Below are 26,513 nucleotides of genomic sequence, written 5' to 3' on the forward strand. Positions count from 1 at the left end.
AACGGAATAAAAACACCTCACAGACATCAAACACGTAATAAAAACACCTCACCACCACGAAATTAAAAACACCTCAGCCATCAAACACGTAATAAAAACACCTCACAGCCATAAAACACGTAATAAAAACACCTCACTACCACGAAATTAAAAACACCTCACAGCCATCAAACACGTAATAAAAACACCTCACAGCCATAAAACACGTAATAAAAACACCACCACCACAAAATTAAAAACACCTCACAGCCATAAAACACGTAATAAAAACACCTCACAGCCATAAAACACGTTATAAAAACACACCACCACAAAATTAAAAACACCTCACAGCCATAAAACACGTAATAAAAACACCTCACAGCCATAAAACACGTTATAAAAACACACCACCACAAAATTAAAAACACCTCACAGCCATAAAACATGTAATAAAAACACCTCACAGCCATAAAACACGTAATAAAAACACCTCACCACCACGAAATTAAAAACACCTCACAGCCATCAAACACGTAATAAAAACACCTTACAGCCATCAAACACGAAATAAAAACACCTCACAGCCATCAAACACGTAATAAAAACACCTCACAGCCATCAAACACGTAAAAAAACACCTCACAGCCATAAAACATAATAAAAACACCTCACAGCCATCAAACACGTAATAAAAACACCTCACAGACATCAAACACGTAATAAAAACACCTCACAGCCATCAAACACGTAATAAAAACACCTCATAGCCATAAAACAGGTAATAAAAACACCTCACCACCACAAAATTAAAAACACCTCACAGCCATCAAACACGTAATAAAAACATCACCACCACAAAATTAAAAACACCTCACAGCCATAAAACACGTAATAAAAACACCACCACCACAAAATTAAAAAAACACCTCACAGCCATAAAACACGTAATAAAAACACCTCACAGCCATAAAACACGTTATAAAAACACACCACCATAAAATTAAAAACACCTCACAGCCATAAAACACGTAATAAAAACACCACACAGCCATAAAACACGTAATAAAAATACCTCACCACCACGAAATTAAAAACACGTCACAGCCATAAAACACATTATAAAAACACACCACCACAAAATAAAAAACACCTCACAGCCATAAAACTCGTAATAAAAACACCTCACAGCCATAAAACACGTAATAAAAACACCTCACCACCACTAAATTTAAAAAACCTCACAGCCATAAAACACGTAATAAAAACACCTCACCACCACAAAATTAAAAACACCTCACAACCATAAAACACGTAAAAAAAACACCTCACAGCCACAAAATTAAAAACACCTCACCACCACGTCATTTAAAAACACCTCATCACCAACTAATTAAAAACACCTCACCACCACAATTAAAAACACCTCACCACCACGTAATTATACATACCTCACCACCACGTAAATCAAAACACCTCACCACCATGTGATTTAAAAACACCTCACCACCATGTGATTTAAAAACACCACAACGTTATTAAAAACACTTCACAACCACGGAAACAAAAGTTTGAGGGAGTCGTTAAGTGACAACACAGACACTGCCCAGATGTGCAGTTATACAGATAAATGACTGTACCCGAGTTGCCGTTTTGTCATGGTTTAAACCAATCATAATTCAAACAATTATTTTGAACAAATGTATTTGTAATATACGTGATATCACATTTTATAAACAACTGAAGTTGGAAAAAAAAAATTCCCCAAAAAATAAAAATTGGAAATTTTTTCAAAACAAATACCCTTCGGACCCTTCGGACGGGAGAGATATGTGCATACCAGACGTTTGGGGCGATTTCACAAAAGTTTGAGAAAGTAGTTCAGTAACAAGACAACACAACACAGGACAACACAGGACAGACGCTGCACAGATATATATATATATATATATATATATATATATATATATATATATATATATATATATATATATATATATATATATATATATATATATATATATATATATATACTGTATATATATATATATATATATATATATATATACTGTATATATATATATATATATATATATATATATATATATATATATATATATATATATAGATAAAGAATTAGAGTCTAAATTAAACCTCTCAAAGCAAGACTACTTTGCTTTGCTTTGACTACAAGACAAAGAAAATAAAGTTTTAAATAAACTCAAAACCCTTATAATAAAAACAGATGACATGCCAGAGATACTGGACACAATGTAAAGGAAGTTAAAAAAAAAAATGGACATTCTAAATCGAGAATTCATTAAAGTGGACGCATTACTTGAGAGGAATTTATTTTAAGGGCAAAATAACCTATAAATACCGGAGATTTCAATAAGGAATAAATATTTTCAGTGGAAAAGAATCTATAAATGCCACAAGATTTCACAAAGAAAATTATATTTAAGTGGAAAATCTATATACACATATACACATATAGTGGACATCTATACACACAGTATATAAAACACCGTTTGTGTGTGTGTGTGTGTGTGTGTAATGTTACCGATAGATTCCTAAACGGAGACGCTCACGTGCTTGATATTTGGCATAGACATGGCCATTGAGCCTGGGAAGAACATGGCCTACCTCAAAATATTTGACGAGATCCATATTTTTTATTCATATTTACCTCAGCGCATTTCAGCGAGGAACATTATACATGGAATCTCAGCCGGTGCCAGAGCAGCTCGCTGATTCGCTCAGAGCGATCACGTGATGTTCCATCCCCGCCGCCAGACCATTGAACTGAAAATATATAGAATGACCATTGCCATTCACACCACATAGGTGGAGATGCAGCTACCGGGCGCCATCTTGGTTGGCACTCGATGCTGGGCGATGGTGATTTCCGTCACACGTTTGCACGTAATTCAGAGCGAAAAGCGATTGCGTTTTTTCACCTTTTATGCGATCGTGTTTTGTGTCAATTTTTGTCGATTTTGTGCGATATGAATTAAACGTCTTTGAAACAGCTGTGAAACGTCTTTCCACAACCCATCCGTAACTGATTGGAGCATTTTATTGCCGCACAAAATGGCATTTTAACAGTTGTCTAGCTTTTAAAATCTGGGACACGTTCAAAACAAACAAGATCCGCGAAGCGAGTTGGTCGAGTCGTGCTAACCAAGATAGCGACACGCCGGCTTCACTTTTCACGGAGTATGAGCGTTCTATATATTTTCAATTCAGTGCGCCCGACTCGCTCACGTACTTGATTTGTGGCATAGACATGGCCATTGGGCCTTCACGGTGTAATTTGTGCGAGGCTTTTGTCCGAGTGAGCTTGAGTCGAGAGGGCGAATGTACGGGTTGAGAATGTACGGGGTCTCCCTTCCCCCGCCCGGCAACGTCGGTACTGGAAGGTGTCACAGGATCGGTGAGTCTCCAAAATCCGCTTCGTGCTGTTGTTGCGAAGATGCAGAACGATGCCGCGATTGTTGTGTTGCTCTCCTACCATGAGAACTGCAACGTCATTGTTGACTGGCCCTCCCCTTCCCTCCCCCCTCTGTCCTCCCCTCCCCGCTCCGTCCTCCCCTCCCCCTCCCCCTCCCCTTTCCCCTTCCCCCTCCCTTCCCCCTCCACCCTACCCCCTCCCATTCCCCCCTCCCCTCACCCTCCCCCTCCCTTTCCCCCCTCCCCCTTCCCCTCTCCCCCTTCCCCTCTCCCCCTTCCCTTCCCTCTCCCCTCCACCCTACCCCTTCCACTTCCCCCCCTACCCCTTCCCCTTCTTCCCTCTCCCTCTCCTCCCCCATCCCCTCCCCCTCCTTTTACCCCTCCCCCTTCCCCTCCTCTCCCCCTCCCCTTCCCCCTTTCCCCCCATCCCCATCCCCTTCCCCCCTCCCCTCCCCCCTCTCCTCCCCTCCCCCCCGTTCCCCTTCCCCCTCCCCCCGTTCCCCTCCCCTCCCCTGCCCGGCAATGCTGGGTACTTCTGCTAGTCTACTATATAAGAGAGCCATTGCTCTGTCTGTCTGTCTGTGTGTCACCATTTTTCTCAGAGATGGCTGAACGGATCTTCATCAAACTTTCAGAGGAGGTTCATCAGCAAGTGCTGGGGGGTGTTTTAGGCAAAAAATTTGAAAAAATAAAATGTTCATTTGTTTGGATTTTTTTTCAAAATTGCTCTATAGTGCCTAAGCCTTTTTAAATATTAATGACAGTTATAATTATATACAGGTACACATTCACATAAATAAATACAAAACAATTCACAAACATTTGAACACAAGTAAATCAAACAATTCTGGAAGTGTACGAAGTTCGTAGTAAGGCTTCTTCTTCTTCCTGAACGTCATCATACTTAACTCAAAAACGTGATGAATGGCACATTCAGCAGCATATATTCAACAAAAAGGTGAAATGATGATTTCACATTTGTGATGGATTCTGATTTGGATGTAATTGCTTTTCCATTATATTTGCCCTCATTTCAAATATGTTAATGTTTCTTTTTCGCTTGAGCAATCCCGGGTACTCCAGCTATAAACACTGATATATTTTACTCGAGGTACAAATACAAATACAACTTTGGCTGGGGGGTAACATAGGCTATGTGGCCGTGGCCTCATGCGAGGGTGTGGGGGACTGGGAGAGGGGCGTCAATTCTCTATGTAAATGTGTACTGTGTAGCACCACCTGGTGTTGGTGGCAGAGGATATTACATTTCCTTTTTTACCTGGGCAACACTGAGGTTAGAGGGTATTACAATTTTCTTTTTTTTACCTGGTGATTTTACCTGGTTTACCTTTAACTGAGGTTAAAGCACTCTTTTCACGGGTAAATTTTTCTCCTTCTCATCTCCCCCCCCCCCCAAAACGGAGGGGCCTGTCAAAGCCACCCCTCCCCCACCCCCACCCCCCCCAAAATATGTATATGTCGTATATCTTTGCCCTCCCTCAACCCCCACCTCTCGCACCCCTCCCCCTTCCACTCCCCCCACTCCCTTCCTCACCCCTACCTCTCCTGCCTCCTCCTTCCCCCCTCCCCCACTCCCCCCTCTCCCCCCCCCCCCACTTATTTGAAATAAGTGGAAAATAAGCTATAAATACTACAAGATTTCACAGAGGCAATTCTATTGTAAAGATAAAACAAACAAGTACACATACATTCAAAGTACACCGCCCCATACCAAATAATTAAATATGCTGCAGCGCGGCATTGCCGGGGCGCCTCCGGCGCCCGGCAATACCGCAGTGCAGCTCATTGAGGCTGCATTGGGAGGGAGAGGTGTACACTAATTGATTGATTAATTGTATAATTAAAATCAAAGATTATCACAAAATATTTTCATAATCAATTGGCTAATCGCATAACTAAACCACTAGTGCTTCATCCGAAGATGTATCTTTTAGAAATTTAATTAAATAAGTCATTTATAAAAAATTAAATAATTAATTGATTACTCAATAAATAATTAATCGATTAATCAATAAATAATTAATAGATGAAATGATTAATCAATAAATCAAAAATATCCTTGATAGCCACATCACTTGGTCACTCATGTCCAAATATTAGCTTCCCAGCTCAAAAGGTGCCTGAGATATGGCCAAATGAGAAAGAAAATAAATAAATGATTAATAATGAAAATAAATAAATAATAATCATAAAAAAATTAAATTATTAATCATTTGGTCAGAGAACACATAAACTACCACTATTTCATCAGAATCTGTAAGTTAAAAAAAAAAATTTTTTTGGCATTAATCGAATAATTAAATAATTAATCAATTAATTGATTAATTAATAAATCAAAAATATCCTTTGCAGCCAAATCACCTGGTCATTGGCATGTCCAAATATCAGCTTCCTAACTCAAAAGGTGCCTGAGTTAATGGTCAGAAGAGAAAGGAAATTTGATTAATTAAATAAGTACTTAATTAATCGCTAATAATTAAATAACTCCTCAATTTATTGATTAATCAAAAAAAATAATACCGTTTTTGACAAAGGACTTGCTCACTATTGTGCCGAAATTTCAGCTTCCTAGCTCAAAGGATGGCTGAGATATCGCCCGGACAAACAAACAAGAAAACAAACAAGAAAGAAAGCAAGAAAACAAACAACCAGAGTGAAAACTGAGTACTCTCTTTCAGCGTGCGTCACTGCCGAGCCCCCTTCGGTGCCCGGCAATGACGATTTGCAATGCCTGGAGATGCCATAGGAAAGGAGCGGTGTACAACAAGAAAACAAACAACCAGAGTGAAAACTGAGTACTCTCTTTCAGCGTGCGTCACTGCCGAGCCCCCTTCGGTGCCCAGCAATGACGATTTGCAATGCCTGGAGATGGCATAGGAAAGGAGCGATGTACAAAAATTGGGACCAGATATAGTACATAGGTTCTTGTAATAAAAAAGTATTAGGTATTATAAAAAGGTAATATTACTACTTAGGTCATATAAAAAGGTAGTATTGCTACTTCGGTAGTATAAAAAGGTAGTATTACTACTTAGGTAGTATAAGAAAGGTAGTATTACTACTCCGGTAGTATAAAAAGGTAGTATTACTATATAGGAGTATAAAAATGTAGTATTATGACTTAGGTAGTATAAAAAGGTAGTATTGTGACTTAGGTAGTATAAAAAGGTAGTATTACTACTTAGGTAGTATAAAAAGGTAGTATTTCTACTTAGGTAGTATAAAAAGGTAGTATTACTGTTTAAGTAGTATAAAAAAGGTAATATTACTACTTAGGTAGCATTAAAAAAAACAAGAAAGAGCAATCAGAGATTGCAGAACCTCACCAGGACTTTAGGCTTTGTCCTTTGGGTCCTCGGGGTCCTTTGGGTCCTCAGGGTATTTTGGGTCCTTTGATTCCTCAGGGTCTTGGGTCTTTTGGAACTATGGGTCCTCTGGGTCTTTTGAGTCTTCAGTGTCTTTTTGGACCTCAGGGTCTTTCGGTTCTAAAGGGTCTTAAAGGGTATTAGGGTTCTAAAGGATCTTAAAGGGTCATAGAGTTTGAAAGGGTGTTAGTGGGCTGAAATGGTCTTAGGGTTATAAATGGTCAAAAGTTTTATAGGTGTAGTAACGGGTCTTCAGGATCCTAAGAGTTTTAAGGGTCTTAGCGTCTTTGTGGTTCTTCATGGTCCTTAGGGTATTCATGGTCTTAATGGGATTCATGGTTGTAAATGTTCGGAGGGGTCTTAGGGGTCATAAAGAGTCTTGGGGTTCTAAAGGGTCGAATGTAATTAATACGCATACTCACGTTTTGTGCAGACAAACAAACGGACTCAAATGCAATGCCCTCTCCTCTGGTGAGGATAATAATGGCATTGCTAATTGAGGTGTCAGTACCCAGAGTTTTTGGCCTAAACAACGCAGAAATCAAGAAAATTACCAAACACCAGGATCTCAAGAATGAAGTGAAAAGATCCCGGAAGTTGAAGAATGACCAAATTGCACCAGTGAAAGTAGGAACAACAGAAATATTGAAGAAGAACGTCACAACGATATTAAAACCATCCCTGGGAATATTACTACAAATTAACTACAGTTGGAAGCTGTCCAGGGCACAGTGACCATCCTAAAAAGAACCCCCAGACCAAAACTTTTAGAACAAAAAGCTTCACAGCTTGGCCCATGAATCATGACCCCTTACTGAAATGGAGATGGATACTTCGAGACCTGGGAAGACTCATATGAAATGAAGGTTTAATCATATGAAACCCGCATATGTTGAGATAACAACCAATGACACACACACACAAACACACATGATAGATAATTGTAACATGTCTCAAAGCCATGTTTGTGGGTTTTCATTACTGATGGTGAGATTTCAGGAAAACTCACCACCAAAGTATCAGGACTGTCTGCAACCACCAGACGCACCACAGGAATATGTACATTGTTCTTGTCTGTCGAAGGACAAAACAGGAGAAAATATTTAAATCAATAGCGATTCATTTTTAATCGAGTACTGCTCACCAGTCGCATTTCCTATCCTGTCTGTAACTCTTCTATTCATCCTCTAGACTCTAGAGTCTTGAACCTGGGACTGAATATTGTGGGGAGGCAGTTGCGGTCAAGCCGCTTGCCTTCTCAACATGGAAGACTCACCTTGTTGTTGTTTCGTATGCAGCCTGTGGCTGCTGGTTGCATCAGTTTTCTGGAAGCGCGTTAATGCCGCTGATGCATGCCCCAATTACCAGAGAGCTGGTACACAATTTGCCGACCTCGGAAGAACGACAGGCTGAGCGAACCCCTCAGGCATTAATTCAACGATCGACCGGGATTCAAACTCAGGATCCCAAGCCAGCACCCTAACCGTCAAGCCAACACCAGGCTAAAGCACACCTGACTAAGGGTAATATACGTTTCATTTCATAAGGCTCGCAACAAGCGTGTCCATCCTGAACCAAGCCAGGAAATGTAATCTTCCAGATCTCAAGGATGAACTCTCCAATCAATCTGCCTCTACCATGTTTTTGTGGTACCAAGATAAAGCAGAATGGATAATCTCTGTGGTTGCCTCTTAATCTCATGTACCCAACCCATGCAAATGTTATCCCCAACATATCCAGCTGTCTACTGGATTGTCTTTCCTACCAGAGCAGGTACAGAAAGTTCCGACCGGCCTTGAGCCCGTTTTGGTGACCAGCCCAGATGGCATCAGTGCCCATGTTCTCAAATCCTTCTCTGTTGTTCTTGCTTCCATCTGCCATATTCATATGCTTTACCATTTGCCATATTCAGTCTGTCCTTTTCCTTTGGCCACCTCCTCTCGGAATGGTAATCAGCAAACATCACTGCCATCGACAGGAAGGATGTAAAAATAGGCCCTACCAACTATAGACCAGTAAGCTTTCTTCCAATATTACAAGCAAGGTCATGGAATTCATTATTGCTTCCAATGTCAAATCTTTTCTCTTTTTTCCTGCATTTAGGATTTCCTCCACTTACACAGTCACCATTTTACCATCAATGACACCCGCTCCTCCCCACTCCGAGTTGAGACTGGAGTTTCCCAAGGCAGTGTTTTAGGCCCAGTCCTGTTCTTCGTCTATATTAATGACCTCTGGTGCTGTTAGAAAGTCTTGTCTGCTATGCCCAGATATGCATGAACATTTTACTGCTGTGCTTATAAGTGTTTTATGCAATCTGTTTGATGCCATGTTGGTATAGTGCAAGCCTGTAATTCCTAACTCTTTTTCTTATAATTTATATTTTCCACCAGGAAGGGAGGGTGCTTCGTGCTCCTTGCTCGTGTGAGCGAGACTGTTTTCGCCATCTTTGCCTTGCTTTAAAAAACCGTCGTGCATGAGAGGAATTTCGGTGTCTCGTCTTATCCAAGCCGTTTGATCACGGCGCTTTCCTGTTATCCTCCGTACTAGCCTGCTTTACCATATGATTCCAGAGCCTACTCTTCTGATGCTCTGGAAACCCTCTCTTCCTTTTGCAGACAACTCCACATTTATGTCACATAGTAGCCTACTCTCCATCCCTCCGCTAGACAGACAGCAGTGGCATCTTTCTTTGCTGATATGGAAATGATTAGATTCTGGTCTGTTAAATGGACCATATCCCTCAATCCTATAAAATCTCACACTCGCCCTATTTTTCTGGAATGATTGCCAAATGAACGGCCCTATCTATTTCCTTGGTCATCCACTGGAAGATGTTGTCTCTTGAGGTACTTCTTTGGAAAACACTAACACTCGACAAGGCCTTTGTCAATGGATTACTACTTTCCACCATATGCTAGCACCTCAGCGTCACATGTGTCTCTCTTGGACTCTGTGGAATGTACAACTCTCAAAATAACTGGAATATCCTGCGATGAAGCCAAAGCGCAAGGTCTGTTGCTCTTACACCGCAGGCAGGTCAGTAGTTTCTCTGTTTTCTAGTCTATTCTCCAACATTGCTCTATTTGCTTTCTTAGTTATCTGACCCTCCCCAAGAGGTACGCATTCTTCCAGTAACTCCCCCCTGGTGGTCAACCTGAAATAATTCAGGCTGACTACACACCTCAACTCTTTTATTCCCTGCTTCTCCCATCTATGGAATCACCTTCCAGAGGGTGTTCACTCAAAATCTTCCCTCCAAGACTTGGACCATCTCGAGCTGCTTGGACCATCTAGAGCTGCTTGGACCACAGACTGAGACTGCTGCGTTTTTTGAATTGACTCATATGGCTAGGCCTGCTGCATCCCATTGGTTCCCTGGGCCAACTGGATGAGATAAATTCATTGGGTTTTGGGCCTACCAAGCCTGCTCATCTGGTCAGGGTGATTGAGCTGGTTGGACTGACTAGGCCTCCTGGGCTGGCTAACTACTTTGACTGACTCGGATAGTTGAACTACTTCGGAATACCAGACTGGTTGGGAATACCAGAATTCTCTGAGCTCATCGGGCCGTGATTAGATAGCTGCACCAGTCAGGCTCTTCCAATCGAATGTCAGGAAGGATGGGTGGATAGAAAATAATCTTCAATGAAACCAAATTTACCTGCGACTGATTCACCAACAGTGTTTTGAGTTACGTTTCCTCACCTCCACCTACGTGCAGTTTTGAGATAAACGTCTCGAGTTGAACCCTGAGTTCGGCTTCCACTCCGTACTGCCCAGATGTGCCATTGTCCCCCAGGATAAAGTACGAGTGGTTAAAATCTAGGCAGGACGGGTGACCATGCAGTTCATCAACATGGTAACGGGCACAGTCCTGTTTCTGTAACACACAGGCAACAAAACAACAACAGGCATTTTAAGGCGATTTTCCCTGCTAGAGCAGGGGTCCTGCAACACACAGGGGAATAGTTATTTGATTAAGAACAAAGGCAAATGTAATCTGCTGCACTCATTCTGGATTTGGTTAATATTCAATGGTTCAAGTACAGGAGGCACACAAAATGTACATTCATACTGAAACTGGAAATATCACAACACCAGGTGTAAACAGGTGCGATTCAGGATGTGATGCTATTGTCGTCAGATAATTAAAATATAAATTGAACCGCAAACCCCTACCTCTCCTTCCACTTCCTCACCCCACCACCAACCCTCCCTGTATGTATCCACCATCCTCCATGGTCCTTTTGTTCAGTATATTGATCACTTTTCATTTCAAATTGCGCTCTTCACTATCAATCAAAAAGCCATAGGATGTGAATGTTTAGGATACTAAGGTAGGCATACAATAAGGACCCAGGAGAATATACAGGGTGGAGAGGGAGCTTGAACGTTCTAAGTGGTTGTCTATGTGACAGAGTCTGGCGAAAGTCAAGCTCAAAAGGGTCTTCTTTCCCCGCTGATTCTGCCAAGCCCGTTCCCTTGACTGTGGTTTTGCTGGATAGTAGATAGGAACAGTGGGGATCTCGTTAATCCATTCATGCGCATCACCTGTTAGATGACGAGTCACTTCGCTATGATAGCCCGATGCTGATCCGGTCCAAGCCCTCGATGCCTGCTACTTCTCCTTTTATGGTGCTTACTTTTCCACACAGAGAGCCACTCCATCTGAGCTTTGAAGCACTTTGTAGAGTAAAACAGTCGGTCCCTTGCATTGTCTCGTTGTCGTGTTATGTTTGGCTACCTTAAAGAAGTTGCCTTATAAGGACAAATACCCTATGCATGGCAGCCACACCGATATTCCCCACCGTCATTTCGTCTTTGTGCGGCGTGAGGACTGCGCAACCTAATACCGAATTGAATAACACAACCTAATACGCAGTGGACTCCAATTCAACATGGAATTCCTCGGGGATAATCGTGTCTAACCCCGGGCTGGGGATGTTGTTTGCCCAAGCTTGCTATAACTTTGTCTGTACATCTGTACAAGAGCGTTATAAGCGGGCAGCCTTCACTCCCCCTTAATGGCCTCAAGGAAATGTCCTGGCACAAACTGGACCAACGATTTATAAATTTGCAGCCATCGTGCAACAGTTGTGCTTCCCTGAGCGCCATGTGATAGACCTCTTCTTCGTCCCAACACGCCCTCGGCCTTTGAATGGGTCGGTGAGATGTGTGGAATTCCAAGAGGTGCGCCCTTCTTTTCTACACTCCCAACCCGATTGCCTTCTCGAAACATCTTGCATCGTCCGCACATACGTGTCGACGACCCGGAGCCCCCTGTGGCTCTGGTGCAACATAAGTGAGTCGTCGTTATTCCCGTCGTTTATCCAAGCTTGTTGAATTTCTTCACTTTGAAAATTCAGAGCACTGGGCAAAAATCACATTGCGTCCACACTCCCTCACCGGCCATCACGATGCTCTGTTTTAATTAAAGTCTTGTCCGCACCGGTTCTCAGGCGACTGTCAGTCACTGGTAGAGGCGCGAGCCTCACACCATCGCACCTTTGCCTGTCGACTACGCGCATGAACGGGGAACTGCCGTGAGACATGTGCGCGAAACACGTGCAATGTGGTGGTGCAAGAACGCCCGCATGCATGGAAAATGTGTGAGACCATGAAGTGACACATACCGGTGATATCCGCAGCAAGTCCCTGTTATATATGACACCCCATGTGGCAACCCCAATGGTGACCACTTTGGACTGTTGAGATCTTCCAGCAATCTCGCATTCTCGTACCACCTCTCCGACCACCTTGGTCACTCCAGAGTGAGCTCCATCGGTCATGATCCATACCCCTGCGAAGACAAAACAGATTTTGCCAGTGACAGAACATACCACACACTACTTTATAATCCTCACACCCATCTGCAGAGACATTCTCTGACACTAGCTCGATACACATCGGTTATGGAATCCTTTTAGAAATGTTAACTTCTTGTCTTGTTTGTTTAGAATTTTTTTGAGGGGATGGAGGAAGTGGTGAAGGAGATGGGGTAAAGTGGGGAGGGGAAGGGGGTTTTGTCGACTTGCATTTGGTACAACAACAACAACAACAGGCATTTTAAGGCCATTTTCCCTGCAAGAGCGGGGGTTAGTTGGAGTCCACTGCCTGCAATTGGAGTCCACTGCGTACAAGAGCAAAATACAACCTTTTTGTATTTTTTCCCCGCTGTTTTCATCACGTTTAGCATACAGAAGAGTCTTTGCCTGCTGGCAAGGAGTCCTCCAATTATCTCGTGGTTATTTTGGTCTTCAAAATCAAGTCCCATGAGATTTTTCAAATAATGTACAAATTTAGAATGAAAGGCCTTGCAGACACGTTTTCAAACCCTCACTTTCTCAATTCCAAATCCTATTTGTGTACCATTTCAACTTTGATTGGCATTACCTCTGCAGGTCACGGGTTTACGGAACACACCTGTATTTCGAGCCACTTTAATTAGCCCTCGTTTGAAGACCTTCTTGAGAGTCGGTTTCATCTGAAAGTCTGTGACTCCTTCGGTCACCGATATGAGCAGGTTCGGGATGCTCAGGTTCCATTGCTGGTTGAGGAGCTCATATAACAGATCAGGACACGTGTCATAGCTGACACGTATGAACTAGGGTAGGGGGGTCATGATAAGAAGCACAAGTCTAATGAGTACCAATCCTTTCACATTTTGGCCTGACTCATCACCTGGTGCAGAGCCTTCACCTACCTTTGCATGTGTGTGGGTATCGGGGCTTGAACCACAGAAGTCAATTTCTCCAAATGCATCTGTTTTCATTTCGACCGTGTGCTCTTTTGGGTTCCATTGACCTGCTGGCAAGGAGTGCAGTTTACTCCTCGCTGAGTGTTCGTGCTTACTGTATCCGCACGCACACAACCTGTGGGTGCGTTGAATAGAGAGATAGAGATGAAACAGGAAAAATGTAAGGAAGAAGTGCAACTGACAACATCGTATAATTATATTTGCCGTTAGTGGTTGTTAAATATAGCCTCATTATATTAATATATATTTTCATTTCCGTTGTACTGCAACTGGTAATATTAAATTTATCTTGCTATCTTGATTGATTTCTGACGCATTTCCGGTCATACAGTACGTCGTTCTTGGCGAGGACCGCATCGCAACATCGCAACTTTGTGTACATACGTAATCAGGAAATAGTGCGGTATATTACCCCTGATTTATTTGTATCGATATACTTTAGGTTGAACACTTTATTACCACAATATGTGTTTGTCAAGCCCAGAGTTATGCATTGGAATACTTTGTAATGTCCGTGTGTGATTTTTTAGACCATGTTCGAAAGTAGTCCGAACGGCTTATATTCATTCGCCATACGTCTTTGAACGGGAGATTTATTATTAATTTTTTTGGATACAGAGTCGAGGCTCGTGAAAGAGCTAACATTTATCAAACAAACAAATCAAACAAACAAGCAAACAATGTATATAAAAAGGGGAGCGGTCAAACAAGATGGGGAGAGAAGGGGAGGAAGCACACAAACACAACATTTGGGAGCAGGGACATCGGGAGATGTGTGGGAGGGAGACGGCCTGGGGGGAGGCAGGATAGGCATAAAACGCAAGGACACCAAGGTCTTTGTCTTTTTTTTTTTCTTTTTTTTTGTATACAGAGTCGAGGCTCGTGAAAGAGCTAACATTTATCAAACAAACAAATCAAACAAACAAGCAAACAAAGTATATAAAAAGGGGAGCGGTCAAACAAGATGGGGAGAGAAGGGGAGGAAGCACACAAACACAACATTTGAGAGCAGGGACATCGGGAGATGTGTGGGAGGGAGAGGGCCTGGGGGGAGGCAGGATAGGCATAAAACGCAAGGACACCAAGGACTTCCAGGAAAGAAGTCGGCACCTAAAAAAAAGTGGATTTGGGGTGAAATTAGCGGGGGTAGAAAAGATCAAAGTTTTGGATTGGGGAAGATAAGAGATGGCGGTGAACAGCTGTTTTAAAGACCTGGAGGGAGAAAAGAGGAATGAAGGAGTGAAGGTGAGCAGAGAGTCTTGATTTTGGCAGTTTAACCATAAGAGGGTTGCAGGCAGATCTTGTGCGACCTGTAGGAATATTTGGGGGAAAGAGCCCAGAGAGGGCTGGGGGGGGCAAGGCCGGAGAGGAGTCGGTAGAAGACGGAAAGACCACCAACCTGCCTGCGGTGAGTGAGTGAAAGGCCCTCGGAGATAGCGTCATCGCGGGAGATTCCAGTATTTCTGATTATACACTGCCTTTTACAGCTCGTCTTTAGAGCCCATAATAAAGAGGCAACAAGGTATTCTTTCATTATAATTCGGTGCATAAATATGTCGGGCATCTATGGAACAAAGTAGTATGTGGTTTCAGGGGTTTTAAAGTCAAGCTTTTGTATTATTTAATTTCGGTTCTCTCCTCAGCCCTCGTGTTTCTGGGCCCAAGCCGTGTGCTTTTGAGTTCATGTATCATGCTATATGTCTCTGTCAATTGGAAAGTTGAACTATTGAGGTATATATCAGATAATGTGACATCGTTCTAACTATTTGTATTTTGTTTGCACCGTAATAGTTTCTACGGTGTCAATAGGAGTTCGAAACTTCCTTACGGTGTGCAAGCGCCGTATGCGTATTAACCTTATGCATTGACGTCACGAAGCACCTAACAACCAATCGCGACGCCATCTTTGAGGGCAAACAAAGGCCCTGACGACGCGTTCATGTGTGAGTCAACTGCGATCGCAACTAACTACGTCAACTAACTGCATCAACTAATTGCGTCAACTAACTGCGTCAACTAATTGCGTCAACTAATTGCGTCAACTAACTGCGTCAACTAACTGCGTCAACTAACTGCGTCACACTTCTCCCTGCTCTCAAATGTTGTGGTTGTGTGCTTCCCCTTCTTTCCCCATCTTGTCTTCCGCTCCCTCTTTTTGTATATTTTGTTTGTCTGGTTTGTTTTGTTTGTTTGTTTGTGAAATAAATGTTAGCTCTTTCACGAGCCTCGATTCAGTATACAAAAAAAAAAAAAAAAAAAAAAAAAAAACTAATTGCGTCAACTAACTGCGTCAACTAATTCCCCACATGGTGAATGGATCATAAAAAATATTTTTTGGTGAAGTAGCAATGGATATAGTAATGTTTGAAATGTTTCTGTAGAAATTTATACACTACATATTTTCTGTGAACAATAAATGAAGCTGCACATGATATGTGTACATATGTTTTGAAGCTGACACAACTGTGACAATAAAACTGCTGCAACTTTATATTACTTGTCATTTTGTTTTGTTTCATGTGCGTATTTAACAATGTGTATCACTAATAAGGCGATACTGGTGATCCATAAAATAACACTTCCATGATAATCAGTCCATAGGAACTACTCCTGGACAAAGATTTACGAGAGCACACGCAACTTGTCCGATTTTGTCCACAGTCGCTTCTGGCGATGTCCCATCATCTATCAGTGTGATGGGAATGCGATTTTGGAGTACAGTATATTTTTGTTTCACCATTCCAATTACCCGTTCAACATGGATCCGAACACAAGAAAGTTCTCTGCTCCAGTCAACTTGTACTTTTTCAAGTTGCTTCTTTCCCTTGGTGAATGGGGGCACCTTCACCTCGGCCATCGCCATTCCACAGTATTCATCAACAAAAAAAACCACGATCGGCAAGCACAACATCCCCTGGCATCAGTTTATTCATGAGGTCACTGTTTTCCGTTATCTCAGTGTCTGTTGCCCTTCCTCCCCAACACTTGCTTAGGAAGCATATTGAGCCCTGTGGTGTTGTACCAATTAGAAACTTTACAGTTGAATGGTGCTTGTAGTTGCTCCACACTTGTGCCCTTGCCAGTAAATCGGACGGCTGCTCTATAAACACTTCAGTGCAGTCAATAATAACTGCAAATTTCCTGAACGATGATGGCATACTGAGACGTAGAGCGTCACGACTGGACCAGTGTATCAGCGACTGGGTCTTTACAAACATTACATCAAGAACGCGGTGGAAGTTTCGTGAAACGGTTGACCGGCTGACTCCGAATCTGTAAGCTAGGTCCTCGTCAAAAATGTTCAATTGCAACTTTATGAGGAACATTAGCACTTGACCAAACTTTGTGAGTTTTTTACACGTTGTGAGAGCACATGATGTAAACGTGAAGAGTGGCAAAAAAATTGCCCAAGAAGGAAGTCCCGTGTAAAATCGGAGTTTTGCATCGTTGTTCTGAAAGTCTTCTTCCTGCAGACCTGTTGCTCTTATCTTTTCTTCCAGGTCACACACTTGAGTTCTGAGGGCAATATTGTCCTTCTGTAGTTCCTCCACGTTTTTTTCCAGTGCACGAATGTCTCTGAAAGACAGTTCCGTTTGGGTTTCAGTCCCTCCAACAGGTGGAATATGCTCATGAATGGGGCACTGCTCAGGATTTGCATTGTGTAGTTCTAGCAGTATTGCTGCATAGCAGTATTGCTTGCCCTCTGAGAGGGGACGCACTTCCATTTCTAAGGGTGTGTGACGTCATATGCATAAGGTCTATTGTGAGGAGAATAAAGTTCAAGACACCCGTATTGAGATCTTTGCTCGTGATTATTCTGAGGCATCTACAATGTGCATCTAATAGTCACAATTTGGCAAATCAATCATTCTTCAGATTGGCTCCTCAACCGTGGAACTTTGTCTTCTAAAACTTGCACAGCTTCATTTACATGCAAAATTGAGGCTCATGGAAGAATGAGGAAATTAAGGGTAAGAACGGAATGCATAGTGACAATGAGGTCCACAGTTAGACACAACAAACGTGAGGAGGAGCTAACACCAAAGGAGGAGAGCGAGAATGGGAGGGAACACAGTAACCTGCAAGTAAGAGGGTTGGGTTGGGAATGGTTACTGAGGGTGGAAAATATAGCTGGTAGGGATGGGGGAAGTAGGTGCAACACTTGCTTGATTGAAACTTACAATGCCATTTCAGATGGAATGTAACAACAACATTCTCTCTTCATTATTGCCTTTCTGGAGATCCAGTTCCTCAGCATAACCTGAAACACATCCAAACATTTATTAGTCATTTAATGACAGAGCAATACCCTATGGATAAGTGCTGGTATGGAACAGGTAAACAGGTGGATTGAAAACAATGCAATCAGGCTTCTGGGAGAATTAAAAAAGGTTCAGAGGTCCATTTTAATGAATGGGATATACCTTGGACTTGTTCCATATAAAGGTAACGAGGACTAAAACATCTGCTGGACATCTGCCATTTATCAAACAACGTAGAGGTTCATGAAGTCCAGGAAGGAAATAAGCAGTTAACAGGCCGCAATATTGACCCCATTGTTCCGCATCAGATGCTCAGTCCTAATGAGTTCCCCATCTCAACTATACACATTGTTAATGAATGGTTATCTAATCATACTAAAATACACAATTTGGTGTGTGTCTGTTTTGTCTGTCTGACCGCAATACATTCGGTTGTTACTTATCCAATCTCAACCAAACTTTACAGGAAGACAAGGGGTCACACGACTGAGGTTGTAGTGACTTCATGTGGCCCCGTCCGCAAAGGGGGTTTCCACCTTGGGCGAAATCCGTGTTAAGATGAATAGATAGCTTATCGTGTTGCTTTTCCCAGGTACGTTCTAATAACAAAGGTAATAACAACAATATGTTATTACAAAACAATAGGTTTTTCCTCCTTGGACAAACACTATGTTAACAGTCATGTATAAATAGCTTATCATTGTGTTTCATGGGGCACCCCTGCCAGGAGAAAAAACGAAAATACCCATGGCGCTCAACTGGTAGAACAAACAGTATACTGCACCGACTAAGGGTATTTTAAACCAATTTGAATGGTTGCTAGAATACAGGGCAGCATGTAGAATCATACTAACATAATCATAAGACTTTAAACAAACAAAGAAAAACATACCTATATTGGGGGGCAAACCCGCCTCCCCAAACCCCATATACCTCCTAAGACCCCAAATTTTTCTAATGCCTTGAACAAACATTGGTACATCATGGGGTGATTAAGGTTGTGGTGAAGTTTCATCGAAATTTCGTGTGTAGTTTCTGAGAAGAAAGCAAATACCTATTTTTGGGGGAAACCCCCTCCCGTGGACCCCTAAAGGGGCAGATTTTTTTTTTTAATGCCGTGAACAAACTTTGGTACAGCAAGGATGGTGAAAGTTGTGGTCAAGTTTCATCAAAATTGTGTGTGTGTAGTTTCAGAGAAGAAAGCAAATATCTATATTTGGGGGTCAAACCTGGACCCACTTTGACCCCCGTACACCCCCTTAGACTTTGATTTTCTTAGTGCCGTGAACAAACTTCGGTACATCACGGGTGATGAAGGTTGTGGTCAAGTTTGATCAAAATAGTGAGTGCAGTTTCAGAGGAAAAAGCAAATTCCTATTTTAGGGGTCAAACCTGAATCCACTTTGACCCCGATTTTTTTTTAATGCCGTAAACAAACTTTAGTCACAACATAAAAAATATCATTCGTGCCAAATTTGGTCGCAATCTCATCAGCGGTTTCTGAGAAGAAGTTTCAAGTGTTTACGCACTGACGGACTGACAGACTGATGGATGGACAGACTGATGGAATGATGGATGGACAACGAGCCATCGCATAAACTCCCCTGAACTTCGTTCCAGGTGAGCTAAAAATTATAAACCACAAACATGTATGATTACCCTTTGAAACAATCGCTACTGTTGTTTAACACGAAGCCGAATGTGAGGAAATAGGCATTATATGCTGATCGCGTCTCCCACGGACTAAAGGAACCGAACCGACTCGACTTGCTTGGCCTCTACGGAGGCCGCAATAAGCTTTAGCTAATAAAGGTATTGAGCAAGTGTGACGTGCATTGTTGCCCCCAACACCGTTAATGGTCCAATTGTGACCTTTATTCGTTGCATAACCCTATTCCTAACAGTTTGCATGTTTTCTCTCTGGGTTGAGACATTCCAAATCCGGCTCCTCTAGCTACGGCTTCCTCTCTCCTCCCACCTTTTGTTCATAAGTATGTGTGTTGTACCGTCCACCAAACAGTGATGACTCCATTTACATCTCGCTGTCTGACAACATGGATCAACTTCTATCCACTTATCCCAACTCTCTCTTCCTCATGTGGCGATTTCAATTGTCATCATGCCAGCTAGTTGGGTGTGGGTGCCTCTCACACCAGCCATGGCACCTCAGCAAAGGACTTCTGCGACTCCCTGGAACTGACATAATCTGTCAATTCCCCGACCCGGATCTCAGTCAACGGAGCATCTTCTCTTCTCGACTTGGTTATGACAAACTTCCCTGCTAATGTCTGCTGCTCTTCTTCTGCTCCAATCGGTTCTTCTGATCTAGTGCTTGTCAAAGTGGACATCTCTCTGGCCATTCTCAGAGAGCCTCCTCAGCGTCGACAAGTCTGCCATTTCACTCAGGCCGACTGGGACGGTCTTCAAGCAGCCATCAATCGTCTGGACTGGTCTCCTATCTCTACTGCCTCTGACCAACTCATCTTGGGAATTCTTCCAAAGAAAATTTCCCTCTCTCATGCACAGATTTATCCCATCTCGTCTTCAGTTTTCATACCCTTCCTCCTGTCCATGGTACACTGAATCTTGTGATGAGGCAGTTGCTCTGAAACAACTTGCCTTCGCCTCATGGAAGGCAAATTCAACTGAAGGTAATCTCAGTTTCCTTCACAAAGCTTGGAACAAGTGTGTGTCTTCCCTCAGGAGTGCCAGGAAGCACTATCTCTCCACACTCAAGAATGAACTCTCAAACCTGTCTCCTTCCTCCAAATCCTGGTGGCGTCTGGTCAAATCCGTTTCTGGTGTTTGTTCCCCCTCCATCCCCTCCCTTACCTCAAATGGCCACACAGTTGACATCGCAAGTGACAAAGCCGAATGCCTCAACTCTGTGTTTGCCTCAAAATCTTTAGTCCCAAACCCATCTCTCTCTGTTCCCACCTTTCCCAGTCGAACCCAACTGCTCCTGGAGTCTGTGTCCTTCTCTCCTGACAAGGTGGAGAAGTTTCTGTCAAACCTCGACTGATTCTGCAACTTGACCAGACGGCATCAGCCCACGGGTCCTAAAATCCTCCTCTGCCGCTCTATCTTACCCTCTTTCTATTCTCTTCACCCTCTCTTTTGCTCAAAGTTATCTGCAAATCTGCTTGGAAATCAGTCAACATGACCGCTTTACACAAAAAAGGTGCAAAAACAAATCCTTGCAGCTGCAGACCAATCAGCCTGCTCCCAATTATCAGCAAAGTCATGCAATCCATCATTGCTTCGGATATCAAATCCTTCCTCTTCTCCAATGGCTTGATCTCCGATCATCAAATTGGATTCAGACCAGGTCATTCTACTCTGGACATGCTGCTTCTGCTGTCTCAACAATGGATGGAGATCCTCAATGCCAAACAGTAAATTAGAGCTGTCTCCCTTGACGTATCACGTGCCTTCGATACGGTCTGGCACCCCACCCTGCTTACTAAACTCTCCTCCTATGGTATCCAGGGAAACCTCCATGCATGGCTTGCCGACTTCCTCTCGGGTCGCAGTCAACGTGTCGCCCTGAATGGAGTTCTCTCATCTCCCCTTCCTGTTCAGGCTGGAGTTCCCCAAGGCAGTGTTCTGGGCCCTGTGCTTTTTCTGGTCTTCATCAATGATCTCTCCAACTCTCTGAAAAATCTTCTCTATCTTTTTGCTGATGATTCCACTCTCTGCCGTTCCATATCTCAACTCTCAGATTGGCAGGCAGCAGCCTCTTCACTCTCTGCAGACCTGGACAATATCACAAACTGGTCAAACAAGTGGAACATGTCTGGCAATCCTGACAAATCTTACACTCTCACTATGTCTCTCCGAAAAGACCATCTGGACAACCCTCCCATCTATTTTCTCAAGAATCCTCTTTTCTGGGAAAACCACATTTCCAAGCTGGCCTCCAAAGCCAGTCGACATCTGGGCATACTCTTGATCTTTTCTACCCCCATTAATTCACCCCTGATCCACTTTTTTGAAATATTGACTTATTTCCTGGAAGTCCTAGCAGTGTCCATTTGTCTTATACCACTCCCACCCCCCCCCCCCCCTTCGCCTGCCCCCTCCCCCCAAGCCCTTTCCCTCCCACAGATCTCCAGATGTCCCTGTTCTCTACTGTTGTTGTGCTTGTATGCTTTCCTCTCTCTCCCCCTCTTGTTTCCTGCTCCCATTATTAGTCCCCTACCGGTGTACACCGGAGGGGACCATACGTTTGCACGCCGTCCCTCCGTCTGTCCATCTGTCAGTCCGTCAGTCTGTCCGTCCGTCCGTCAGTCCATCACGCAAAGAACAGTTTTCCAGACTTTTTTTCTAAACTCTTAATGCTAATGATTTCAAACTTTGCACCTGGTTTCCTCATGATAAGTTACAGATCAAGTTCGAATTTCACGACGTTTCGATCATTTTTGACAAGGTTATGGCACTTTGAACTTTGGGAATTCTGATGATCCTTAACTCAGTGCCATTTTAAGTTTTAATTTCCTTTAAAAAAGATTTTCTCTGCAATAATAAGACCGATTGAGATCAAATTTTTACCGTAGGGGGTACTCGGTCTGTAGAATATTGTAATGGTAATTATGACGTCACAGGTCACGTGGTTCGGCCGCCATATTGTTTTTCGTGAAAACACGAAAACCCCTTTTTCTCTGCAACGGCTGAACAGATCGAGGCCAAACTTTGCAGGCAGAATCGCATACCTATGACGAACAAAAAAGTCAGTGAGCATGACGTCATGCGTCACAAGGTTTCAGAGTTATGACGTTTTTAAGCATGAACCTTTAAAACCGAGCTCCTCCCTCATTTTTGATCCAATCAAGGGGAAACTTCACAGATCTGTTCAGCATGTCAGTCTACTAAAATGTCCTTTTGGAATTTGCGATAGGGCGCGTGGTTTGGCAGATATCATTAATTAAACGAAAATATTTTTTAAAAATGGACATCTCTTGTTTATTCTAGCGTTCTCCTCAAGCCGCACCGTGCTCCCTCAGTCTCGTCTCGCGAACGTCAACAGCGCGACACAGCGCGCGCGCTTTCGGGAGGGGCGGAGCCAAGCCGAGCAACATATATATATACATCGATCATTGATCGTGAACTGGAAAATATAATAAATTACTGATATTTAGCGACTCGAAAGGTTCTTTATCAATAACTTATTTTGTTGTGCTTCTGCTGACCTGTCTGCAAGGTGTATAAATCGAAGTCCCGAGTGTGAATCACAGGTGAGCCCGTCCTGAGGTAATCAGCGATTGGGAACGATTCAGAACCTGTGGGTAAATAACCCTTGGTAATTTCCCCAACAGCTTTCCGGACGACAGACTGCCGGTAGGGGACATGTATTGCAGTGCAATACTCAGAATGCTTGTTTATTGTATGTTTCATGGGTCTGTGCCTGTTTTAGTGTGTAATATTGTAACGGTTCTGAGAAGTGTAACGGTTTTTTTTGAGAAGTGTAACAATTTTGGAGGAAGTGTAACGAATGTGAAAACGTTACAATGTGAACGTTACAAAAGTATGGTAACACCCTGGTAATGTAAATAATGGTCGCAGCCGTCCTCCTAGTTAATTCCATGAAACTTACACGCAGGTCACGATATATCTTTTTAAATAGTGTATTTCCTTATTCTATGTAGGCTAAATATGTGTTTCCCACTAGCTTGACTTTGCATTGTATCAAACAAAATAAGCATAGGCCCTTGCAATTTCCCCAAACATCTCCGCTCTCCAAAGTTCTTTTAAAAAGGGTGCGAGTTGTGTTCAATCCCGCAAGCCGCCATTGCCCATGTGCTAACCTCGGAGAAGAAAGGCGTGTCTCCACCTCGTCATAGAGGGGAGGAGTGAGCCAGCCCTAACAGCCAATCAGCACCGCGGTGAGCGACCCGGTAGGCGTGCCCTCGGAGCCGGCGGCTTGATTCCGCCCGAGGTGATAAAAGCGACTGTAAGGGACTGCTTTACCAGATGAGAGATCAGATGACTTGGGAGATGACCTGGGAGAGGAGCGAAGAGGCGGCACCAAGAGGAGCAGTGAGATGCGAAACGCTCCAAGCCAAAGAGGAGAGGTACTCGGAAAGGAAACCAGCTTTGGAGAGACGCGCTGAAAGGAGGGAGACGGCTCCACCAGAAGGACACCAGCAGGTGTGCCGAGCCAGCGCGTGACGTCTACAGCAGCGGATACACGACGGAGGGTTTTCCCGCCAAAACCGCGAGGAATTAAGAGCTGCTGCCTCCGACCTCGCCTCCCTCTCCAGCAATCCACCTCAAGCCCTACCTGCCTGCAATATCCCCTGTGTAAGTGTGAACGTCGTCTGTCCTACTCGTTGTCTTGGGGTTAAGTAACATGAATAGTGTAAGTTAACAATTCGCTGTGTGACTGCTTCTTCCATCCATTGCTTGTGTGTGTATAATAAATCTGTTCTTCCTCCGTACTCTGTCTTCTTCTTCTTTTTCATTCTCTTTCGGTCGTTTTAGAGGTTTCCCGATTGAATATCTGTGGAGCGATCTGGTCAACGTTCGGGTGAAATCGGGTTCTAATCGGGGAGTAACTGTTCGGACGCGGTAATACCAAACCGCTCGGTAAAATAACATCTTTCATCCGCGTCTGTAACAATATGTTAGCTCTTGCACCAGCCTTTACTCTGTATACAATAGATATATATATATATATATCCACCTCGATAATGAACAAACGGTGTTCTATGATCCCAGGCAAGTGCAAGAGGTGGCTGCATAATTGAACCCATAAAGAGCAGGTGTAGTTGTCTAATTAAACCTGTTATTTGGTTTCATTTGGGTGTGCTGTTTAATCTTACAATAACTGAGTAACACTGTGCTGTTGAAAGTATTTCCAAGGGAAATGAGCATGTTCGGAAAGGGATGCAAGTGTGATTATTAAAGTAAACTAGAAAGCATCTGAAAATGCAAAGCCTGTCCACGTCCATTTGTATTAAGACGTCTTCTTCCTCTTCCGTGTGCTCAAAATAAAGAAAACAGTTTTTTAAAAAACACAAAATGAAATTTGATGATTTTATGCAGCCTTTATCTTTGAGCTTTCGATCTAAAAGAACAATCACCTTCTCGCTTTTGATTGGTAAACCAATTATGTGATGCAATTTGCAAATTCTTAAAATTTGAGGTCAATCGGGTGAAAATTGTGATTTTACGCAACCTTGACCTTTTACCTTTTGATGTAAAAAAAACAATCGGTTTGTACATTTTGATTGGTGAACCAATTAATTGACCCAATATGCAAATTCTTTAAATTTCAGGTCAATTGGATAAAAAATTATTAATTTGCCTTCTACGTATTATCATAATAAAGCTTTGGTGAAAATGTGATGACAAAATTCAAATGGTAAAAAAAATTACGGCCCGGACACACACACACACACACACACACACACACACACACACACACACACACACACACACACACACACACACACACACACTGAAGTGATTGCAAAACCCCGTCTCTTTCTGTGTACGGGATGGGCTAATAAAACGGATTTACAACAAGCCAATTACCTTTGTTGGGCAAACAAGTGGTACTAGGCTGTGTGGTGTTCTTCCAATGTCAGGCTGAGTCTTGTGGCCCACCCATGAGATTCTGGGCTCGCCATTTTTATCGTATCTTCTCGCAGAATAATTCATCACTTCATTGGTCTTGATCTACAGCAGGTCAGGGAAGAGTCATCGTTTTATCAATGATTACATATCTGCCCATCATTCTACCAGAAAATCTCCACAATATGATCCATGAGGACCTTCTGATGTCAAAACTATTCAATGCAGCTGTCAAGAGTCAAGAGTGACGTCAGCACGGCTGGATGACGCACTGCATATATCGGTGCTTTCGCTGAAAAACCACAGTTCATTTCCATTTAATCAGCAAGTTTGGTGTTGGAATATCTGGAATGAAGATTACTTAGTATATTAAGGTTACCCTGTATATATTTAAACTCACAAACGCAAGGCCACAGCATTGGCTAACACGCAAGTTCATGTGTGACAACCAACACTTCAATAAAATGAATGCAATAACATGTGAAACTTCACAAAACTCATACCAGGAAACAATTTGTATAATTCTGCAATTGTATTTATTGACACTGTGTTCAAGGTTGCAATGTTTCAGATAGAAAAAGTGATGATATTATGTTAAGCAATACTCACCTAGTTCAGGGTGTAGGCCCAATGATAATATTGTTACGGAAACGGAGTACGGCACTCCCCTTAGAGGGGGGGGGGGGGGGGTTAATCCCCCCTTCTATTTTCACTGGCCGTCTCCGCTCCTGACGCTGCACAGCTACCTCCGGAAAGGCAGGTGCGCCACCCCGTTCGCGTCCGTGGACAGATGGTAATTGCCGAGCGGTTTAGCAACCGCGGCACGAACTATTAACAGAGACTAACCCGATCCTGAACGTTGGCCAAAATCGCGCCACAGGTTTTCAATGGGGAAATCACTAAAACGACCGAATGTGAAGAAGAAGCAGAACAAAGGTAGGAAATACAAATATGATTTATTTACTAATTACTATTTACACAATCAAAGAAACCAAGGAAGAAGGAAGAATAAGAAAATAATTACAGAAAGAGGGACGGACCAGAAGGACACAGTGCAACGCTAGCTTACCTATGGCAGTCTTACTTAAAAACCCAGGA

The 26,513-nt window shown here is 42.9% G+C and overlaps 1 protein-coding gene across 1 annotated transcript in view; it reads right to left on the reverse strand.

The window, feature by feature from the left end:
* The window catches only part of LOC137439873 (transient receptor potential cation channel subfamily M member 2), a 132,336-nt gene extending 106,828 nt beyond the window's left edge, over positions 1 to 25,508 (reverse strand). Inside the window, exons 1-7 of the mRNA XM_078768000.1 lie at positions 25,377 to 25,508; positions 17,760 to 17,839; positions 13,525 to 13,693; positions 13,245 to 13,425; positions 12,455 to 12,621; positions 10,527 to 10,701; positions 7,828 to 7,892 (exon numbers count right to left, since the gene is read on the reverse strand). Of these exons, the coding sequence (XP_078624126.1) occupies positions 7,828 to 7,892; positions 10,527 to 10,701; positions 12,455 to 12,621; positions 13,245 to 13,425; positions 13,525 to 13,693; positions 17,760 to 17,839; positions 25,377 to 25,502 (963 nt within the window). The 5' untranslated portion in view covers positions 25,503 to 25,508. The remainder of the gene's footprint in view (positions 1 to 7,827; positions 7,893 to 10,526; positions 10,702 to 12,454; positions 12,622 to 13,244; positions 13,426 to 13,524; positions 13,694 to 17,759; positions 17,840 to 25,376) is intronic.
* Between the last annotated feature and the right edge of the window lie 1,005 nt (positions 25,509 to 26,513).

The sequence above is a fragment of the Myxine glutinosa genome, chromosome 14, assembly GCF_964187855.1.
Source record: "Myxine glutinosa chromosome 14, kmMyxGlut1.1, whole genome shotgun sequence".
Lineage (NCBI taxonomy): Eukaryota > Metazoa > Chordata > Myxini > Myxiniformes > Myxinidae > Myxine > Myxine glutinosa.